Source organism: Falco naumanni, chromosome 15 (assembly GCF_017639655.2).
Source record: "Falco naumanni isolate bFalNau1 chromosome 15, bFalNau1.pat, whole genome shotgun sequence".
NCBI lineage: Eukaryota > Metazoa > Chordata > Aves > Falconiformes > Falconidae > Falco > Falco naumanni.
In genome coordinates, this window is record NC_054068.1 from 22,579,901 (window position 1) to 22,598,446 (window position 18,546).

The 18,546-nt window shown below is 46.5% G+C and overlaps 1 protein-coding gene across 1 annotated transcript in view; it reads left to right on the forward strand.

Annotated features, from left to right (window-relative positions):
• The window catches only part of ATP6V0D1 (ATPase H+ transporting V0 subunit d1), a 37,057-nt gene that overhangs the window by 4,229 nt on the left and 14,282 nt on the right, over nt 1–18,546 (forward strand). Inside the window, exon 2 of the mRNA XM_040615113.1 lies at nt 5,760–5,931. Within this exon, the coding sequence (XP_040471047.1) occupies nt 5,760–5,931 (172 nt within the window). The remainder of the gene's footprint in view (nt 1–5,759; nt 5,932–18,546) is intronic.

Consider the following 18,546-nt stretch of genomic DNA (forward strand, 5'->3'; position numbering starts at 1 on the left):
ACTACTTCCAAGAGTGCTTTTGGCGCTTCATTCCATGGTGAAGCTCATGATGTTCTCCTGGGTGTGGGGGGATCCTTTCCTATGCGTCTCCTTTGCTGTATGACCAAGCAAGGAGAAGCCACTTGATGGTCCTGAAGTGTGGGCATGCTTGGATCTATCTTCAACTCTGAATGGTTCAGTCTCAACCCCAAACTGGGTGGATATAGAAACCAAGCCATAATGTGGTCAGGAGCTTTCAAAAGCAAGATGATGATGCTCTCTGGCTCTTGACATCTAGAAGCCCCTTGTGAAAAGCTGACCCTTGCATGCTGGGACTGTGCAGGAGGACTAGCCCTGTCCCCAGGAGCTTTCACTTGCCAGGTAAGGCAGGGCATATGGGAACAGTGAGACCTGAGGAAGGTGTAGACCATTCCTGTCCTGTGAATGCTGGCTGCTCATGCAGCAACAGAGCAGTAGTCAAAAGGCTGTCCTGCTAATCTTGGTGCTTTGTCCTGTGTCCCCCAGTGTAACCACAGGCTGTTACTGGTTAAATCAGCTGTCCTATTAAAACAAGCTCAAGGAAAACATGATTTATTGGAAGAAAGATGGCACTTCCACAGCCTGCTAAATCATGGTGGCAAACAAACCCTGTGGTCTCTGGCTTCCTGCAGGGTTCAGCAGAGGCTCTTTGGTGTTTGTTCTGGCCTCCTTTACTGGGCAGAGACCTGCTTCATAGCTTCTGCTAGCTAAACTTCAAGCAGCAGCTGAGGTCAGCTTCTCAGCACTGCTGCAGCTTCAGCCCTTGTTTGGGTCCTGCCCCTCATCAGAAGATGATGCTGTCTGGGTTTCCTGGCAAGTATTACTGCTCGGCAGCCTGTCAGTGCTTTCGTCTTGTTTTTCCTCTGCTCTCGGCTATTGCAGTGTGAGACTGCTTTCTGCTCTGTTTCTCTTTGATTCTGAATGATTCGTTGCCTCTCTGTTAAACTGCTGCCTAGGGGCCAGGTTGATGTCCTGTCAGTGTGCGGGACCTCTGAGGTTACAGCTGACTTAGTGCAGCTTGCGCTTGAAGGGCGGGGGGGGGAACAGTACGTAGAGGTGAAGCTTACTGGAGGTGCAGGCAGATTAGGAGGGGTTACCTCACCTTTTGGAAGGATCTGGAGAGGGCTACCTTGTTGAGGGGCTTCTAAGGAAACAAAACCTGCCTGTGCTGGGTTGGAAGTTCTGGGGAGGTTGAGTTCAACTCCAGGAAAGGCTGGGCTAGAAATACAGGCTGCTGTTTGGTGCTGAGGACATCTCAAATGGCAAGGTGAAGAGCTAGAGGTGAGACTGATAGGGGAAGGGGCCAAAGATGATGTTCTCTGTGTCTAGCTGTGGCCCAGAGGAATTTGCTGCCTGACAGCAGGGGAAAGGGGGCACATCACTCCTGGTGGTATGCAACCATGGAAAAGGTCCTAAATTCTGCAAGGAATGAAGGATCTCTGGGTGCTTCTTGGGTGAGATTTCAGAGAATCGGCTTCAGGAGTGTCTGGTTGGGGGCTATAAACAGACCAAACAGACAGCAACAAGCCAGGTGGTAATGGCTGCAGTCATCTGAAGGGAGATGTGGGCGATGTAGGTATCTGCAGACTGCTGTGTAATCCCTCAGCTGCTTTACTGCCTCAGGCCTGGGAGATGGCAAATGATACTTTAATTTTTATATATGCGGTGATGGCCCCGGGTGCTTTGGAGTGAGATGTCAGGGTTACAGCAGATAATTGTGTGAAAGCATCAGTTCAGCTTGGAAGTTGCGAAAGCTAATTCTGTGCCTGGGTGCAAGAAGACAGATCTGTCCTTGCCTGGAAGTGCTTGAGCCCTTAACTTGATTCAGAATTCTCCAATGGAGTTATGGGAGGATGCTGAAGAAGGAAGGGGTGGAAGTACAAGCTGGTGGGGCCATGGGTCACTCTGAGTAGGGTGTACAGGCTGGGCTTTGATAACTGACAGTTGTCTGAAAGACAGTAAAGGCTCGATTCCTTGTTATGACAAAGCAAACTTGCAGGAGAGAATAGTCGTATTACTGTGGATCTGAGGTCTCACAAGAAAATGTCATCTGAAATGTTGAGGTGTTGGCACAGTGGTATGTTGAATAAAGCTTCAGTCGTGTTTATGCCTCATGTACAGCCAGCTGCATCAAAAACAGAGGGCCCGATCCAAGTGTTGAAAGGAGGTGGCTGTAAGTACATGTCACTGTAATCTCGAGCGCTACCCTACTTGAATACTCAGCAGAAAAAGGCTGTTGTTCTGACAGGCTGTTGTGTTCTTGCATGAGGCAGCTTTCTGGGAATTGTGACCTGGCCATAGTTTACTAGCTTTTGCGGGGGAGGAGAGAGAACAAAAGTTGTGGTAATTCAGGCACACCCTTGCCAAATGCTGGCTCAGTCACTTTCTTTAAGTGTGTGAACCACTTGAAAAAATGCCGAAACAGGCAAATGTACCTCTCAAAACTGGTTGCAGGGTTGAGGCAGTGTGCTGCTGTTAGCATCTGGAGGAGCTCATCGGGTGCTGCTGGGCTCTTGGCGCAGGTCTCTGCTTTTCAGCAGGCAGCTGGGGAGGAGGCACGGTAGAAGACTCACAGCCAGTGTCTTGTCGACATGCAGCGTGTGGGATCTCTAGCAGCCGCCCCTGCTGAGGTGCTGCTATTGCTGCCAGAGGCCAACTCCAGCTCTGCCTGAACTTGCGTTAGGAAATAGGAACTTGAGCTTTTGGAGAGCTTGGGGCTTGCTCAGCAGTGGGTCTGTTTATTAGTCACCGTGCTACTGGGACAGCTCTTCTGGCAGGGGATTTGTGAAACCACGGGATTAGTTCGTTCTTAACTGAAAAGCCTGGCATGTGAATAGTCCTATTAAAAACTCCCACACCCTCTTGGTAGGGGCTCAGTCACTGGCCCAGCAGCTGGAGGAGGATAGGCTCATGTAAGGCGCTGGTACGCCATAGGATGCATTGAGTCAGGGTTTATAAATCCAGTCCAATTTTTGGAAAATACTGTTCTGTTCTGTCTGCTTGGATGCTAGGAGATTCAGAAGAGTTTAGTTCCTACAGTTCGTGGCTGGCCTTCCCATAAAAATGAATTCCAAGAGTTATATAAATGTGGCCCTTATTCCAGTTGCAACATAATGTTGTGTTGGCTCTTGTGCTGTGGAGTTGGGGGGGGCACCCTCCTCATCAAGCAGGACAAAATGCTCTAGCCAAGCAGCTCATGGGAGCTTGCTCAGAGCTGTTTGAGGCAGAGGCTGCAAGGCACAGCATGCAGCTTTGTGTGACTCTGGTCTAAATGCAATGCAGCTCTGAATTCCTGGAAGTGGATGGTACTGCAAACTCTGTTTTGTGCCACCTGGTAGCAAGGTGGCTTCTTGCAGTCTCAAAAGTAAGAGCAGAGTTGCAGGTTATGATGACACCAAAAGGAGCCAATGGTTTTGAAGTAGCAGAATGGGAGTTGAGGAAACAAGGTGAAATTTCTGGCAGCTTCCTTACGCCGTGGTAGGATTGCAATAGCTGCTTCCTCTCCAAGGTCCTGTATAGCTGCAAAACAACCTTTTGGGCAGTTTTCATTGGAGCTCTGCACAATTACAGAGGACTGCAAGTAGAGGTGTATGAATGTAGCTACAGCAGTCCCCTGTGCCTTCTCCTAACAGTCTGATTTTTTTATGGGTGTAATACTCTCACCAGGACCCTCTCCCTCATATTCACTGAGCAGTTGCTGAACTTTGCTCCATGCTTTCTCTAGCCTCTTGCTACAAGCAAAGGAGTAAAGCCCTGATAGTGAAACTTAATTTCCACTAGGACTCCGAAGATCATCATCCCAGAGCTTTCAAAAGAGGGTCTGAAGCTCATTAAGATCTAATTCTGGTAGATTTCCCCTCTGTAACTGTATCTTAGCTTTCAAAAATCAAGCAATTGCAAAACAGATGGGTGAGAACTCTGTGTGCCGGGTACTGCCTGTGAGCTGGGCTTTTTGCAGGGTTTAGGAAGTGATTACCATCAATAACAGTCCTGTGCAGGCTGCGTGGAGGTGAGCGGCATTCTGGATTTTGGCATGATCCAGTGTTTGTGGCAAGGTTCATGTTGAAAACTCCATTGTCCAAGTTATCCAATGTTTTCCTACCTCGAAAGTGTGAGTGTAAGTTGATAATGTTTGGTAGAATGGTAGCTCATTCTGCTGCATCCAGGATTCCTTACTAAAAGTACCACCAAACTCGCCTGTAAACCACTGATAAACATGGCAGAAACTGAGTGCTGTTTAAGTCTCTGTCCTTTTCCACCCTGTCTCTATAACCACTGTGTGTTACCTGTGAGACTTAGCAGTGGTAAGTCTTAGGAATTAAAAAGTGCTGGATCAAAAACATCTTCACTAGATTCCTTTGGAAATACCCAGAAGAGCTGAAGTCAGCTTGAAAGCCATTTGACCCTTCCATCCCTCAGGCTGAGGACAGTATTGCACTGTACAGTGCAAGCTTGGTTTGCAGCCTGATGTGGAGGATGCTCTCCAGCTTGTGCCTGTAGGTGGGTATAACATCAAAAGATCAAACTCAAGCTTGGCTGAGTCCTTGGTCTGTCCTCGGTGGTGTGGATGCTAATGCCATAATGCTGAGGACTTTGTGGTTCAGTGAAAGGCAGCCTCAGTGCTCCTGCTTCAGAGAAACCAGGGAGAAATGTCTTTTTTTTTGTTGTTTTTTTTGTTTTCTCTGGACAATGTGTCCACATCTGGTTTGACTAAACTCTTCCAGCTACTCTCCTTCGCCCATAAATGTCTTGAATCCTTGTGAGGGTGCTTACCTAACTGGCTTTCTGAGGTGAAGCTGAGGAGAGATGAACATTATGTACCAGTGCAACTAGTAGTGCTTTCAGGAGTAGGATTATATGACGTTCCTCAGTTCTGGATTCAGTTTTTCCATAGAGACGCTTAAATGCTTTTGGCTCAGATAGGACTTTTATCTTCACAGAGCTCAGCATGTTGTGGTTGCTTGTTGGCCAGAACTGCAGCTTGGTTGGGCACCTGACCTGCAATAAGGCTAGCAGAGGAAACAAAGGTTTCCTCTACTTGACACTGGAGGAGGGGAAGGCTTCTGAGCATGTTCCTCCATCCTAGGCAGGGGTTGCCTACCTTACAAGACAGAGTTAAAAGCCCTTCCTCTTCACCAGCCCCTCACTTCCCTTTACCAGTGCAATTAGCTGGACTGACTTGATGATGTAATACCTAGCTTTTTTTAGAGTGTCAAGATTGCTGTTTGTGTCTTTGGCTTTGAAAGCTTTTCAGATGCCTCCACATCACTAGTATCTGAGGAAACTTGCTTGTAGGTGCAGGTAGGTTCTCAGCAGTGATTGCTTCAGAGAAGCCTGCAACCAGAGCCCTTTTGGCTAGAGGAAGTGCATAAATTGTTTCTTTTCTTTTTCTAGATTTCTAGCAAACACTTCTTAGAAAAATAGTAATCTTTCACCTTGATCAAGTACAGTGGACAGCTGGTACAGGTGTGTGCTCAGTTACACAGACAATGTTACGGTTTCATCTTTAAGATGGGGCAAGGCTGGTATGCTGAAACACTGATCTTTTCCAGTGTTTGGATAGTCCATGGTAAAACTGAGCACAAATCTGAGTGTATGACTAAATACATGGAGTTTGTCTAAATGATCTTTCACAGAAGAGAATGCCTAGAAAAATGCTGAGCAACAGCTGTCTTGGGTGTGCTTGAAAAAACCCATAACAACGCAAGCCCAACAGAGTGGAATATTTCTTTCCTTTTTAGACTTGAAACTGCACCTCCAGAGCACAGACTATGGGAACTTCCTGGCCAACGAAGCCTCCCCACTCACTGTCTCAGTCATAGATGACAAACTGAAGGAGAAGATGGTGGTGGAGTTTCGTCACATGAGGAACCATGCATATGAACCCCTAGCAAGTTTTCTGGACTTTATCACGTGAGTACCACCTGTTCATGAACAACATTTGAAACACTGGTGTTCTTACTGACTTGAGGGCTCTCTGAACAGCCTTCTACACTTAGCCCAGCGGCTGCTGTGTTTTCTGTGGCTTCTGGAATGAAACTGTTTTGGTTGTATCTGGAGGTCTCAAACCAGCAGCAGAGTATTGCTACACTGTTAAAGGCTTTTGTTCCCAGGGTGTGTATGCTTCATTGATGCAGCTACTTAGCTGCCTTTTCTTGCAGAATTGGTTCCATCTTTATTAAAGCTGTTATTTACCCTTGTCACTTGTGTTAAATGTTATAGGGTTTTTTAAAATGTGATCCTGCTGCAAAATATATGCATGCTGTGCACATGCCTGACAGCAGTTGCATGCTAGTTCTGACCCACTGAGGTCGATCAGCCTTTGTCAGGACTGTTGTGATCCTGCTGTCCCGTGCCAGGGGCTGTAGGCTTTCCTCTGACCCTGTCACAGACTGGTTCAGGGAGTTGAGCTGGCCAAAAATTGAACAATTTTTCCCTTTGGGGGTTAATATTTGACTAATTTGTTTTTCTTAGGCAGCTCAGCGGGATCCAACAAATGCTGGCACTAGGGGAAGGAAGGGTCTAGAATGCACAGCAGGGAAAGACAGGGCTGCCACAGCCTCAGCATGTCTCTGCCAGAGCATGAAAAGACCTGGGGTGTGTGCGCTTCCACAGCAGGTTCAACTGATGTGAGAAGCTTGAAATAGCATAGCGTTCTCTCAGGTGTGTTCTCCTAGCAGTTTTGCACAATCCTCTGCTTCCCTGTGTGCTGCTCTTGTTTCAGTTGGTAATGAAATGAAATTGCTAGCCTCAATGCGATGCCAGTTGTGCTAGTTTGCATCTGAAACATGGAAGTAAAATTGCCCTTTTTCCTTTCTTTAGTCTACTTTCCTGTAAGCTCTAGTTTGTTTTGCAAACTGCATAGCCAATGACTGCCTTCTCTAACCATCAAGGAGATACCTCATGGACAAAAGTGAATTTCTGGTTCAGCAGAACATGACTTTAACTTGCATCTCTGAGAAGAAGATTGCACTCTGTTCTTGGGTAGGAACTTAATAAATCAGCATTTGTTTATTTGATACAGTGAGCTTGGGCTAATCACAGGCACTCTGACAAGTGTTGTTTAATCTTGATTTTTGGCAGTTCTGTGTGTTATCTTGCTTACCACCTAGAGATTTTTGATTGAGGCAGACTGATGTAGAAAGGCCTTTGTGGCTGATTCAAAGATTTTTAAATTCTGGGCTATTTGTGGCATTTCCTGCATGTGCAAATACTGATTAAAGACCTGCTTCTCTGCCACATTCCTTCCTGTTCTGTCCTTTTTATATCTGGACACTACCACTATCTTGTTTTTCTAACCTTGTGGCTGATAGCTATTATTTTCTGGGTCACTGTGCTAGAGCTGCCTGTCTTTTAAGCCTTTCCTATTTTCTAAGCAATAATTTTTCCTTATATGCCTGACACTGAAACTCAGAGTTTTCATATTTGGCTCCAAATACAGGGCAAAACATAACAACTCATCAGCAAGACATTACTAAATCCTCATTTTGCAGCAGTATTCGCAATGGATGAAGCGGCTTCTAGCTCATGTTAGCTGTATGGAGCAATCTCTTCTATTCTCTCAAATGCCCTGTAAAAACATCAGTACTGTTTGAGCCTGGCGTTTGTCCTCCAGTGGTGCTTTTCCTTTGCTGCCCTACAGGTTTATGGAAGTGCCTAGTCTCTATGGAAGTATCAGAGTAAGCACTAACGGTCTTTTCTTTTAGCTTCTGTCATATCTGTTTAAAGGCAATAGTCTGGGTGGGGCACATGAGTATATTGCAGGCTTTAAAACTTTGCTGTTCCATAACAGTCTCACTTTGAAAACCAGTGCATGGGAAAGATGAACCAAAAGTTCTCAGACCATGCCTGCTCTGCCTACACACTGCGTGACTTGGTAGGAAAACTGTGAATGGCTGTGGAAATCCAGCTTCCTGTTACACCAGTCCTGTTGGCCTTTACCCAGTGTCTACATCCAGCTTGAGCTGTTGTGCAGAAGACCTTAAACCTCTCGTGTAATCTGAGAGGCTGGTTCTTGCCAGCTATTGGAATGACTTAATTTTAAAACTGGTACTTGGCACTCAACTTGATTTAACTTTGACCTTGTTCTGCTTCTGTCTCTGATTTTGATGAGTTCTCTATAGCAAAACATAATTATATGCAGATACCTGTACCTCTTGCCTACTGTGTATTCTCTTCTTGAATATATTGGTTCCATTTGGCACACAATGTTCTTCCTTGAGTTGTCTTCGCTCTCATCTCTTTTCCTTTTTACCCACAAGATTTTCTGCAGTGCGTGCTGCCTAGAGGGAGGCAAAAGGTGAAGCAGGGGAAAAGCTGTTTTCCTACGTGAAATGTCTCCACTCTCTTGCAGAGCAAGGAGTCCAAGTGTTCAGCTGTGTGGTGTTGTGGTGCTGCTGCACCGCTGATGGAGGAGTTTCCTCTGGGTGTGCACTCATCACACCAACGGAGTATTAATGAAATAGAGAAGGTGTTAATCAGCTTCCGCTGGTCCAAGGTGGGAGTCACTATCAGTGTATTAGAAGCTTTAATAACTTCTGATGACACTACAGACAAGTTAAAATGGAAGAATGAGAACAGTGAAACGGAAGGGAGTTTGGAGAGGATGCTGGTTTTGCCTGGTGGGTCTTAATATCTTCTGTTGATAATCCTAACATACTTAATGACTGGGCCAGTAGAAAAGAGGGTAGACTAGACATGACTTGTGGGGCTGCCTTTCAGGCTGTGTTTTGTTCCCTGAAACTGTCCCATGGGTAGGTCTTGGTTTGGGGCAGGGTGCAGAAGTTTCAGAGATTCTGTCTGCTGACAGTGTGAAGCTTCCCAATGCACATCCCAAATAGCTGGAGTGGAGGACAGCTCTGTTAGGAGGCTGGCAGCACAGACTTGTGCCAATAGCCTTCGTTTACCCAGGCATGTATGTAGGCAGCCCGATAGAAATGTTCGGCCAGAGGATGTTGGCAGTGCTGGAGATGTTGTGCCTGTGCACACAGAGCTACTGTGTCATCCTGCCTACCTGGTGACACTGGGACAAGCCTGTACCGCTTTATCTTCTGCTCTGGCTGTGCAGACAGATAGGCGTAGTGGGGCGATTTGTCTTTGGCTTTTGAACATGACTGTTTCCACTCCTTTCTTTTAGGGTAGTTAATGAAACTTGAGCAGGAAATGGTAAAGACTGGTCCTGGTAGACAGGGCAAGTGAGGCACCAGGTGGTCAGAAGAAGAAATTGTGCTCAACTGAATGTGTCCATGTGATAAAACTGTACAGGCTGAATTGAAATAGAAAATGGTAGAAAGATGGAAAGTTTGAGCAGGTCTGGCTTCTGCAGGAAGAAAGCTTGAGTTCATTGGGACTCTCGTGAGAGAGACGGAGGCACTGAGTTGTAAACGGAGATTTTTGAAACAAAGTGTGATTGTAGGAGGTGTGTCTGGCTTAAATTGGAAGGAAGTGTTTTGTAGCGTGTCCGGTGCAGCTCTGAAACTCACTGCTGCCAGATGCATTTGAACGTACTTATATTTTTGGCCTTGGAAATACTTGATAACCTCACACAAGACAGGCCCACTGAGGCCTGTTAAGCGCTTGGGTACCATCTTGCTGAGGGTGGCCAGGGTGTATGTAGATGGCTGATGCCAGGAGGTGGATCAAGCATTTAAAAACCACACAGTCAGGCTTTCTCCTTCATGAATGTCCTACTGGACCTCTGGGGTGGCTTTGAGTCTATTAACAGGTGACTGTTCTGTTAGTTTTTGGAGGATGCTCAGAGCTTGACCCAGGGTGCACTGCTGAAAAGATCTGGGGAGCGGCCTGATATAAGGAGCAGCTGTAGTCCTTGTCCCCTCTGATTGCTCCAGAGCCACCCTGCCAAAAGCCATGCCGTTCGTCCCCACGGGGGATTATGCTGTGTCATTTCTCTTGCCTCTTCTAAGCGGCCCATGAACTGAGTGAGGCCACAGGAAGGAGAAGCAGCAACGAGGAGAGTGTGGGGGCCCTGGGGCACCAGGAGGATATGTTCCTGGTGGTCTCTCCTTGCCCGGCTCCGGGGAGGCAAGGCAGCGCTGCTTGTGACTTGCCAGGAGGTGGCACTCCAGCCCCGTGGCTGCCTGCCCCAGGTGCACAGCCTGCCATAGGTAAGGATGGTCACCTGTGGAGGTGGGCCAGGAGTTAACTTGTCTCTTGAGCTTAGGGGAAAGGACAGTGTTTAAAACCACACGAAACTGACCCAAGACCGCAGCTAGGCAGCAACCCAAAAAGCAAGGTCTGTGTTTCCCAAGTCATTTGCTGCCACTGATTTTTGTCCTAGTGTGCTCCTCTCCTGGCACCATGCTGACCCTTTCCTGGCTCCAGTCCTCTCCAGGAACTCTTCTGTGGCAAGTGTTGCATTGTTAGTACCAAAATATTGAGGAAGTTGGCTGATTTCCCTTTTGATTTTTTTTTTCAAGTGGTGGCTGTAGCTGGCGGTGTGTGCCACTGTGTGTTGCAGCAAGGAAAAGCTCAGCTTGTTGTGCCTGCCACCATCTCTATAAAACACCTGCTAGTTCTGCATCTTGTCATGGAGCTCCTCGCTGGAAGACTGCTCATGCTTCCCTGTGCCTTTCAGCCAATCACAGTAGATTCTCGCTGATAGGCACAAGCTGGTTGTTACTATCTCTGCTCCAACACAAACAATTGACTGGCTGAGGGAATGCAGCCATGTTCTGTAGGGCACCAACAAACAGGTATTAAGTGTACTTGAAACAGCAAAACCCACTTCCTGAGTTCAACAAGCACATATTGACTTGTGGGATGGAAGTGGGTTTTAGGTTCTTCTTGGTGATGTGCTGCTCTGCCTTTCTGTATAAGGCTTTGTTCTTTGTGTTAGCCCGACATGGTGCCACGTCCTGTCTCTCCTTCTTTTCAGTGTTCCTGTATATGGTTTAGATGGGATTCTTTATGGCGGTGTTGCTCCTGACTGTAGCCTATGTCTGCTGTAGCCTGATTGGATTGTCAGCTGTATTTTTATTCCGGGTGTGTGGTGGTCATGCAGTTTTTTTTCTCTTGCCCTTGCTTCAGCACAGTCTCTTCCCTGCTTTGAAAAGTCTCTTCTCAGCAGCCTGACATGCAGGGCTCTGGCTGTTTGGCCCCTTGAGCCCTTGCAGCAGGCTGGTGGGCAGAGAAGGGTTTCATCTTGTGCTCAGGTCAGGGAGCTGCTGGTAACTGCAGAAACTGAGTCTGCTGTGGCAGTGAGGTCTTGGGGCAAGCTGGGTCTGAACATGGTTTCCAAATCCGTGATACAGCCTGTCATCAGAGGACAGACTACGACATCTTTTTTCTTTACCTTACCATTCTGCTAGGGCTGGGAACTGGGTTCTTTTTGGCCCTGAGGATGCAGCTGGGAACTTGGCTTTCAGTATGTTTTTGTGGTCACACAACATGTTTTTGATGAGACTGCATAGACCTTTTCCCCTTGTGCATGTCTTTTTCTTAGCTGACACTTCCCTCTATTACCTTCTTCCTGACCCAGTCCTGCTCTGCCTCTCTCCTGCGCTGGATAGATCTAGTTTCTGCTGCATGACTTTGAGTTCAAACTTAGTCTTGCAGCAGTGGCTTTTCTAGAGCCAAATTGTTTCAATTGCTACTTGAGCTGAAAAGCAGCTCTGCTCTGGAGTAGGAAGTTGCCCGTCTTTATTCTGAATGTACTGGAGTGCGCATCCTGGCATAACTGCAGAGGTTACAAAATGTGACTGCATCTGCCTGAAGTCCTTTCTTGCAGAAGAAAACACTCCAAATGCTTTACTTAGACACTTGCAGTTTATTTGGGCAAATGCAACAATCTGAAGGATCTTTCCTAATGCTGCTGTAGTTAAGACTATGCTCTACTATTTTCAATTAGTTGTTGACTCCTTGGTGGAAGTGGAATTGGGAACCAAAAAGTACTGTAGTGGCTCCTGGGGATCCTGCAATAAAAGGTTTATGAGCCTTTTCTGGCAGAGACAGTTTTGGCAGAAGAGCACAGGTTTCTGACAAACAGCTTCCCTGTTTGCAGGGAGTGCAAAGTTGAACTGATAAGCCAAGTTCTTGGAGGGATTATGCAATCTTCAAAATAAGAGGGCATGTAACTAATGGTCTGGAAATGATCACAGACTTGTGTCCTCTGTATGGTGGCATCAGAACTGCATCTGTTCTCCTGCATATCCAAAGGGCACAGACCTCATACCAGTTTCCCAGAATCAATGTCTATGAAAATGGACTGGGTTGCATGCCTAAGTGGTGGCCATAGAAGTCCACTTTCAAAACTGTGTGACTGCAGGTGCCCTCATTGGAAAGGGAGTCTTTGAAAGGTGGATTTCATTGTATATTACATTGAGGAGATGCTTTTTCCCCAAACCTCATGTGCCTGGGAAACGCTTCATTTGGCCAGTGGATTTGACCTGGAACAGCATAACCCACCTCGTACAGACCAGCACTGCTCTTCATTTGGAGGGCCTTAGCACAGTGCCCCACAAACACAGCCATGGTAATGATGGGAAAAGCTAGCAAAATGTTATCGATGGCAGTAAAGATGTAGCAAAAGGTGAGTTACGAGCTCCAGATGTGAGCCCATGTTTCACTAAGAGAAATCTTTAATGAAACTCTGCAGCCCTGAGAACAGGCTCTAGCATGCAAGCTGTGGGTGATTAGGTGAGAACATATCGCTCCTGTCCTGCTGTTTCATCCAGAGGTAGTATGTGGACTTAGCTGTCTTCTTGAGCTCTGTCTAAAGCTGAATCCCTCGGGTGATTCTGCAGCTTGCAGGAATAGTCCTTGCACTTCCCTCATGTTCCTTCTTGCAGTCTTTCCCTCTACAGACTAAACAGCGTGTGTGTTAGAGGCATAAAACAGATAGGGGAGTTAGGAGGTTATCAGTGCTCCTCTGATCAATTTATGTGTGCCTGCAACTTTTCCAGAAGATAACCTGTGTGCAGTGCCTTCAGTTGGATGAATGTTCACTGAGCACTTCTGTTCCCATGTAACGTGTTCACTCCTTGATTGACACTGTTATCAAGGTCTGGTGCTAGATCTTAGCTACCTTCATTTTCCTTTTACCTTTCCATTGATTTGCCTTGCCCAATGCTCTAACTGACAAGTTCCACCCAGAGAAGGCCTGAAGGCCAAGGGCACTGCTTCTGAAGGCTTCTTGGGGACATCATGGATCCTAGTCCCCTCTCCTAGATCCATTCTGTATGCTAGTTTGAAGTCTAACAAACACCTACATAGAGCTTTGCATAAGTACCACAGTATTTAGAGGCTGAGCTAAATCTTGTGTCTACCCTATGTGGTTTACTGCATATGTCAAGTGGGATGATGATTTTGCTTGTCTTCTGCTGGCAGCAGGTCTGTATGCGCAGTAATATTCTGCGTGTTAGCTCAGTGCAGATCACACATTCACTGAGAAGCAGGTAAAGGCTTTTAGGCCATTAAATTCATTCAGCTTTCTTAGCTACTAGGGGCAATTTTGGGGATAATGTGAGATTGCACTGCAGCCTTTACTCTTACCTTGTGTCCTTGAAATGTTTTTTGAGTCTTTTGGGGTGGGTTTTTTTTTTTTTTTTTCTTTTAGTGCTTTACATGTAAAGAAGGTAAGCAAACAGTTCATGTAAATTTGGCTTTTGCAGCTGGTCTGTGTGAAATCAGCATGATTAGATGTTTATGGTCAATATTTAAAATGTAATTAGTGCTGAAGTCTGCCCAGCACAGAGTGCCAGGACTCAGCCTTGTCTATCAGCGTAGTGTTTCTCATGCTTTGAGACATCAAGTTTAGGCAACCAGAGATTCTTGCGTGAGGCTGCGAGGTGTTCAAAACATTCCCTGGTGTTTCAAGGGGGTTGTACATGTTTAGAACATGATGTCATATTCATAAAGCCTCAAAATTAAAAGTATTTCATGTAGCCTTTTTCTTACTAGTCTTTAATGCAGCTAACACTATATGACTGCTTATGAGTTACCAGATGATACCACTGGAAAACTGAGATCAGTATCCCAAGAGACCTAGACTCATTAGAAGATGGTAAAAAGCATGAGGAGATGCAGCTAAATATAGATTAATGCTGAGAACATTCCTGGATACTTGGATTTGAAAGGCTGCCACGGCCTCTGTAGTACTGTGAAGTTAGAACTTTGCTGTGAAATGGTCTCGTTTATCTGAGTTTAGCAGGGCACCCACTTACTGGCTGAGTGCCCTTGGTTTGTGGTGGCAAGCATGACATTCTCAGCTTTCTCTTTGGCAGGTTCACGAACTTGCTGCTTAGGTGTGGCTTTTTATTGGTGTGACTCTAGGAAAGGCAGTGTGCAAAGACAGGAAGAGATCAGCGCACTTTGTGTGGAGACTGTTACATGCTGCATTTACTCTTGCTGTTGTTCCCTGAACTGCCTGAGCTTCAGCTAGAGAAGAGTAGAACTGCTCCTGGCCAGAAGCCGCTGGTCTGACATGTTCCAGTCTGAACTGAAAAACTGATTTAAGGATTTGACTCAGTTCATGCACTGTCTATTACTCAGAGAAGCCTCAGTGAGGCACTGAGGTCTTCCTGTTGTGCAGCATCCCTCTCCTTTCCAGTTCAGGACAGCTATACAGTTACTTACTAATGATCTTAAAATGACACTCCAGATATAAGCATCTCAGCTGTTGGTGCTATTCTGAGCATCAGCTACTGCTCTTTTGTGCTTTGAAGTCTGTGTATTGCTTTGCCCCATGACTAGCTTGTATTTGAAGCTTGAGAGGTGTGACAAGTGGCTCTGTGTACCAGCACCTTTGCTCAGGTCTTGAACCCAGTGGGATATAGAGGTGGGTCTGTGTACTTATGCACAAACCCCAGGAAGCAGCAGTACAACCAGTCCACAACTGTTTCCTTAGGTTACTTCCCCCACCAGCCCTCTGAATACCTGAACTGGATGAGCTGTGAGAGGGAAGCAGCAGATGCTAAAGTGACTATAGTCAAAACAACTTCATCTTCATTTAAAGCTGTCTCTAGAATTCATGCTGAGTTCGGAGCACTGCTCTGATCCCACTGGAGATTTCCCTTTTTCATCCCAAAATAAACACATGCTTCTACAGTAATCTGAGCAACTGCCCAATGCAGTCACATAGTGACTTTTACCTTGCTAGCATTAGTCTGGATTGAAGTCTAATGCTGGTTTTGGAAAGCATTAAAGTTGCCTGAGCAATGCAATACATTAACCCATCCCAGAAAAAACCCTGAGCTGCAACCCTGTTCTTCCGTGCCATGCACTTCTGCATCAGCCCACTGCTCTGTTTGCTATTGACACGGAGGGCTGTCCTCATCACCCCTTGCCCGGCAGCTGTTAAGCTACAGCTTGGCAAGGCTTTTCAGAGGATCCCTGAGGAGCGCATCCGTCATTAGTCATGCTTTGTGACCACTTGCAGTATTGTTTACGGTTTCTTTAGTATCCTGGAGCAGAAAGCAATAAAAAAACCAACCTATCTGCTGTAAGACAATGACTCTTTATGATTAGATCAGATTAGATTAGTAAACCTAAACCAGGGAGGGAGAAGCCCTAACTGTCCTGGCGGTCCTGCCTTGCAGGGCTCTGCCTGAGTGCCTGCAGGCCAAGTTGTAAGAACCCCATGTGATGAGTTTTCATATATTTCATGTGCTCCTCTGCTAAAAAGCCTTTCCCAGTATTCAGTGGGCCATTGCAATCTTTTTTTGCATGTCTCATTTATCAGTGGCTATACTTACGTAACTCCAGGAGGAAAACATTCGTTGTCACAGTACCTGCACATGGCTTTCGCATGTGTGCTCTGCTCCTCCTCGGTTCTACTTGCTAGCTGTCTGTGGATGACTACCCCAGAAGTTAGCTAAGTTAGCTTCTGGGGCCTGGCTTGCCTGTTTTCTCTGAGAGGCCTATGCCGTATCTGTCTGAGACTGCACCTCCCGAAACCAGCAGTAAGAACCATCTCTCTGACCTGCTGCTGCTGGAAGGAACATGTGTCATCCCATTCCACCCCAGCCCCCCACCCCCACCCCTTATTCTTGCTATGTGAGTGTCACCCAGTGTGTATTGTGCTGAACTGGGTGTTGCTGAGGAGTGAAGATAACTGGCTCTGCTTGTCTCGGACTTCAGGAAGCCATACACCACCATCTCTCTCCTGCTGTGGATGGTATTTCTGTGCTTCCAGATTCTTTTTTTGTCCTTTAAGAAATTCTGCTCTCACGTGAGATGTTACTGATGCTTCTCAGTGTCAACTAAAATTGTATTTCTGTGAGTGTGAATTTTTGGAATATACCACAGCTCAATTCAGTGGGTGAGAGGAAGAGCAAGGCATGGTATAATTGTCCATGTGAAACTCTGGCTTGAACATACACTCTTTTTGTGTCCATCTCCCTGTGTGGGCAGGTAGCAGCTTGAAGCAGAGCTTAAACCACATTCTTGCCCAACAGAGTTTTGTCATGGTCTTTTGGAGGCAAGATTGGAAGCTTGGCATAAGGTGCCATTAATTAAAACCCTCCCACCCCCTGTCACTGGCTGTAGCTTATACAGCGCCTCCACATAGTGCCTTCTCAGAGCTGTTTGTGTTCCCAGTGAGCTAGTGCAGAGGTTCATCCTCAGTGAGGAGCTTGTCAGTCCTTCTACCTGTTTCCAGTCTCCAACCAGAGCATCCCACATCCTAACCTTTTTTCTGTGCAAAGCAGGCTGCAGTAAGACTTCATGGTGTTGCAGGTGACCATCGACTCCTGTTTTCTGATGTGTCCCATAGTCTGGTCCTCTTATTAGCTGCTCTGAGAGCTAGTGAAGGTTAAAATGCTTTTGGAGGGGTCTGACCATGCAATTAAACGTGAAAATTGAAATATTTGAAGCTGTTCAGAACCTAATAGGAGGTGAGAAAAATGATGACAAAAGCTGCTCTATTAAACGAGTAGTTGGAGGTTCCTAGGAAAAACCGCTGCCACTGTAATAAATCAAATCCTTTGGGCCTGGGAGGAAATGCCAGTGTAGCCAGGACTTCTGCTATGGTCTTAGTACAGCTGTGCTAATGGAGGCAGATGCATTCTTGTTGGGACCTGGCACAGGACAGCAAGCGTTGCCCCTTCCACAGATGAGAGAAGGCTTTTCTGGCTGCCCTGGCCCTAGAAAACTTGCCTTGCAGTCATCATTGGCTAAGCCATGACTGCTTTTACTGGGATGAAGCAGGGACTGAATGAGAGTAAGCGTGGTCAGGGCTAGCTTGAGGGAAATGGGAAGTATCTGGAAGGATTAGGTAATGGTGCTGGTGTCTGCCTGGCCTCAGCAGGCACAAGAAGACCTTTGTCCTGCTGCAGCTCTCTTGTTATCATAAAGGTTTGAAATGCTGTCACAGTGGAAATTTAAATGAGAAGTTTCCCCTCTGTCTTGCACATGGTAACTCCTCCTGTAGGGATGAATCCTTCTCTGACAGGAGATTTAAGTTGTCTCAATTTAAAGTACACTCTTTTAAATAGCTGGTGCTGGGCCTCCTTAGAGACCTTGGTATTTGGTCTATAGACTGTGCATTTCCCCAGACTTCCCCTGAAGGACAAGGAAACAAGAAAGTTAAGGAATATAAATGAAATGGGAAGAGTCAGGCTTTGCACTCGGGCAGTGGAAGCCAGCTATGTTGTCTTTCATGGGACCATCAGTCTGAAAGCAGAAGCATCTCATGCGTGAAGAGGGTGTGACTTGGGTTATTCTCCCCAAACCTGGCTGTGGCTTTCAGGCTGAGCTGGACTGGGAGGGCACGGATGAGCTTGGTGTGACCCCAGTAAGCCAGAAGCTAAGCTGCTTTGAAGACCTATGAAGAGAAAGGGCTCCAGACTTTTTCCCTCGGTTCCTCTTGTATGGTTGACTTTGGCCAGACTCCTTGCAAGTCACAAATATCTTGCAGAGAGCAAGATCTGTGGTAAACTGGGAATAGGAAAGAGGTGTGCTAGCATACTGCGCAATGACTGTATTTCCTTGCAGGCTCTGCACTGCAGGCTGAGCTGAAGAAACAAATTTGGTCTGGTCCAATGTTGTTGCTTTGGTGAGAGCAGTCCTGTGTATCCTCTTTCCTGAAAGCTATCTGTGTTGTACTAAGCAAACTTGCACATTTGAGGGCAGATGGTGGAGCTGGGAAACTATCTTTTGTATCCTTGGTCTGGCAGACCTCACAGAGGTGAATCTGTGTTAGGGTGCAGGTGCTTGTATTTACCAGCAACCAGCTGCTTACTGCAAGGGACTTACCCAGAGTTCTCATAAACAGGCCCTTCTTGCTGTCCTGGAGATTGCAATCATCTCCATGGTAAGAGTTGCACAAACAGAACGGAGGATAATGACCTTGTGGATTAAAGGGCAAAAGGAGGTTTGCTAGTTCATGACGCTTGTGCTGATTGAACTGGTTCTAGATTGAATGTCCCTGGAAAGGTAGGCTGCAAACACAGAAAAGCTCTCTGCAAAAGTGGTAGGGCCAGGAGGTGCATTACCCAACCCTGCAGTGTGGAGAAAAAAGCAGCACATTTGAGGAACTAAGGTGTGGATTTGTTCATGTATATACCCGCTGAG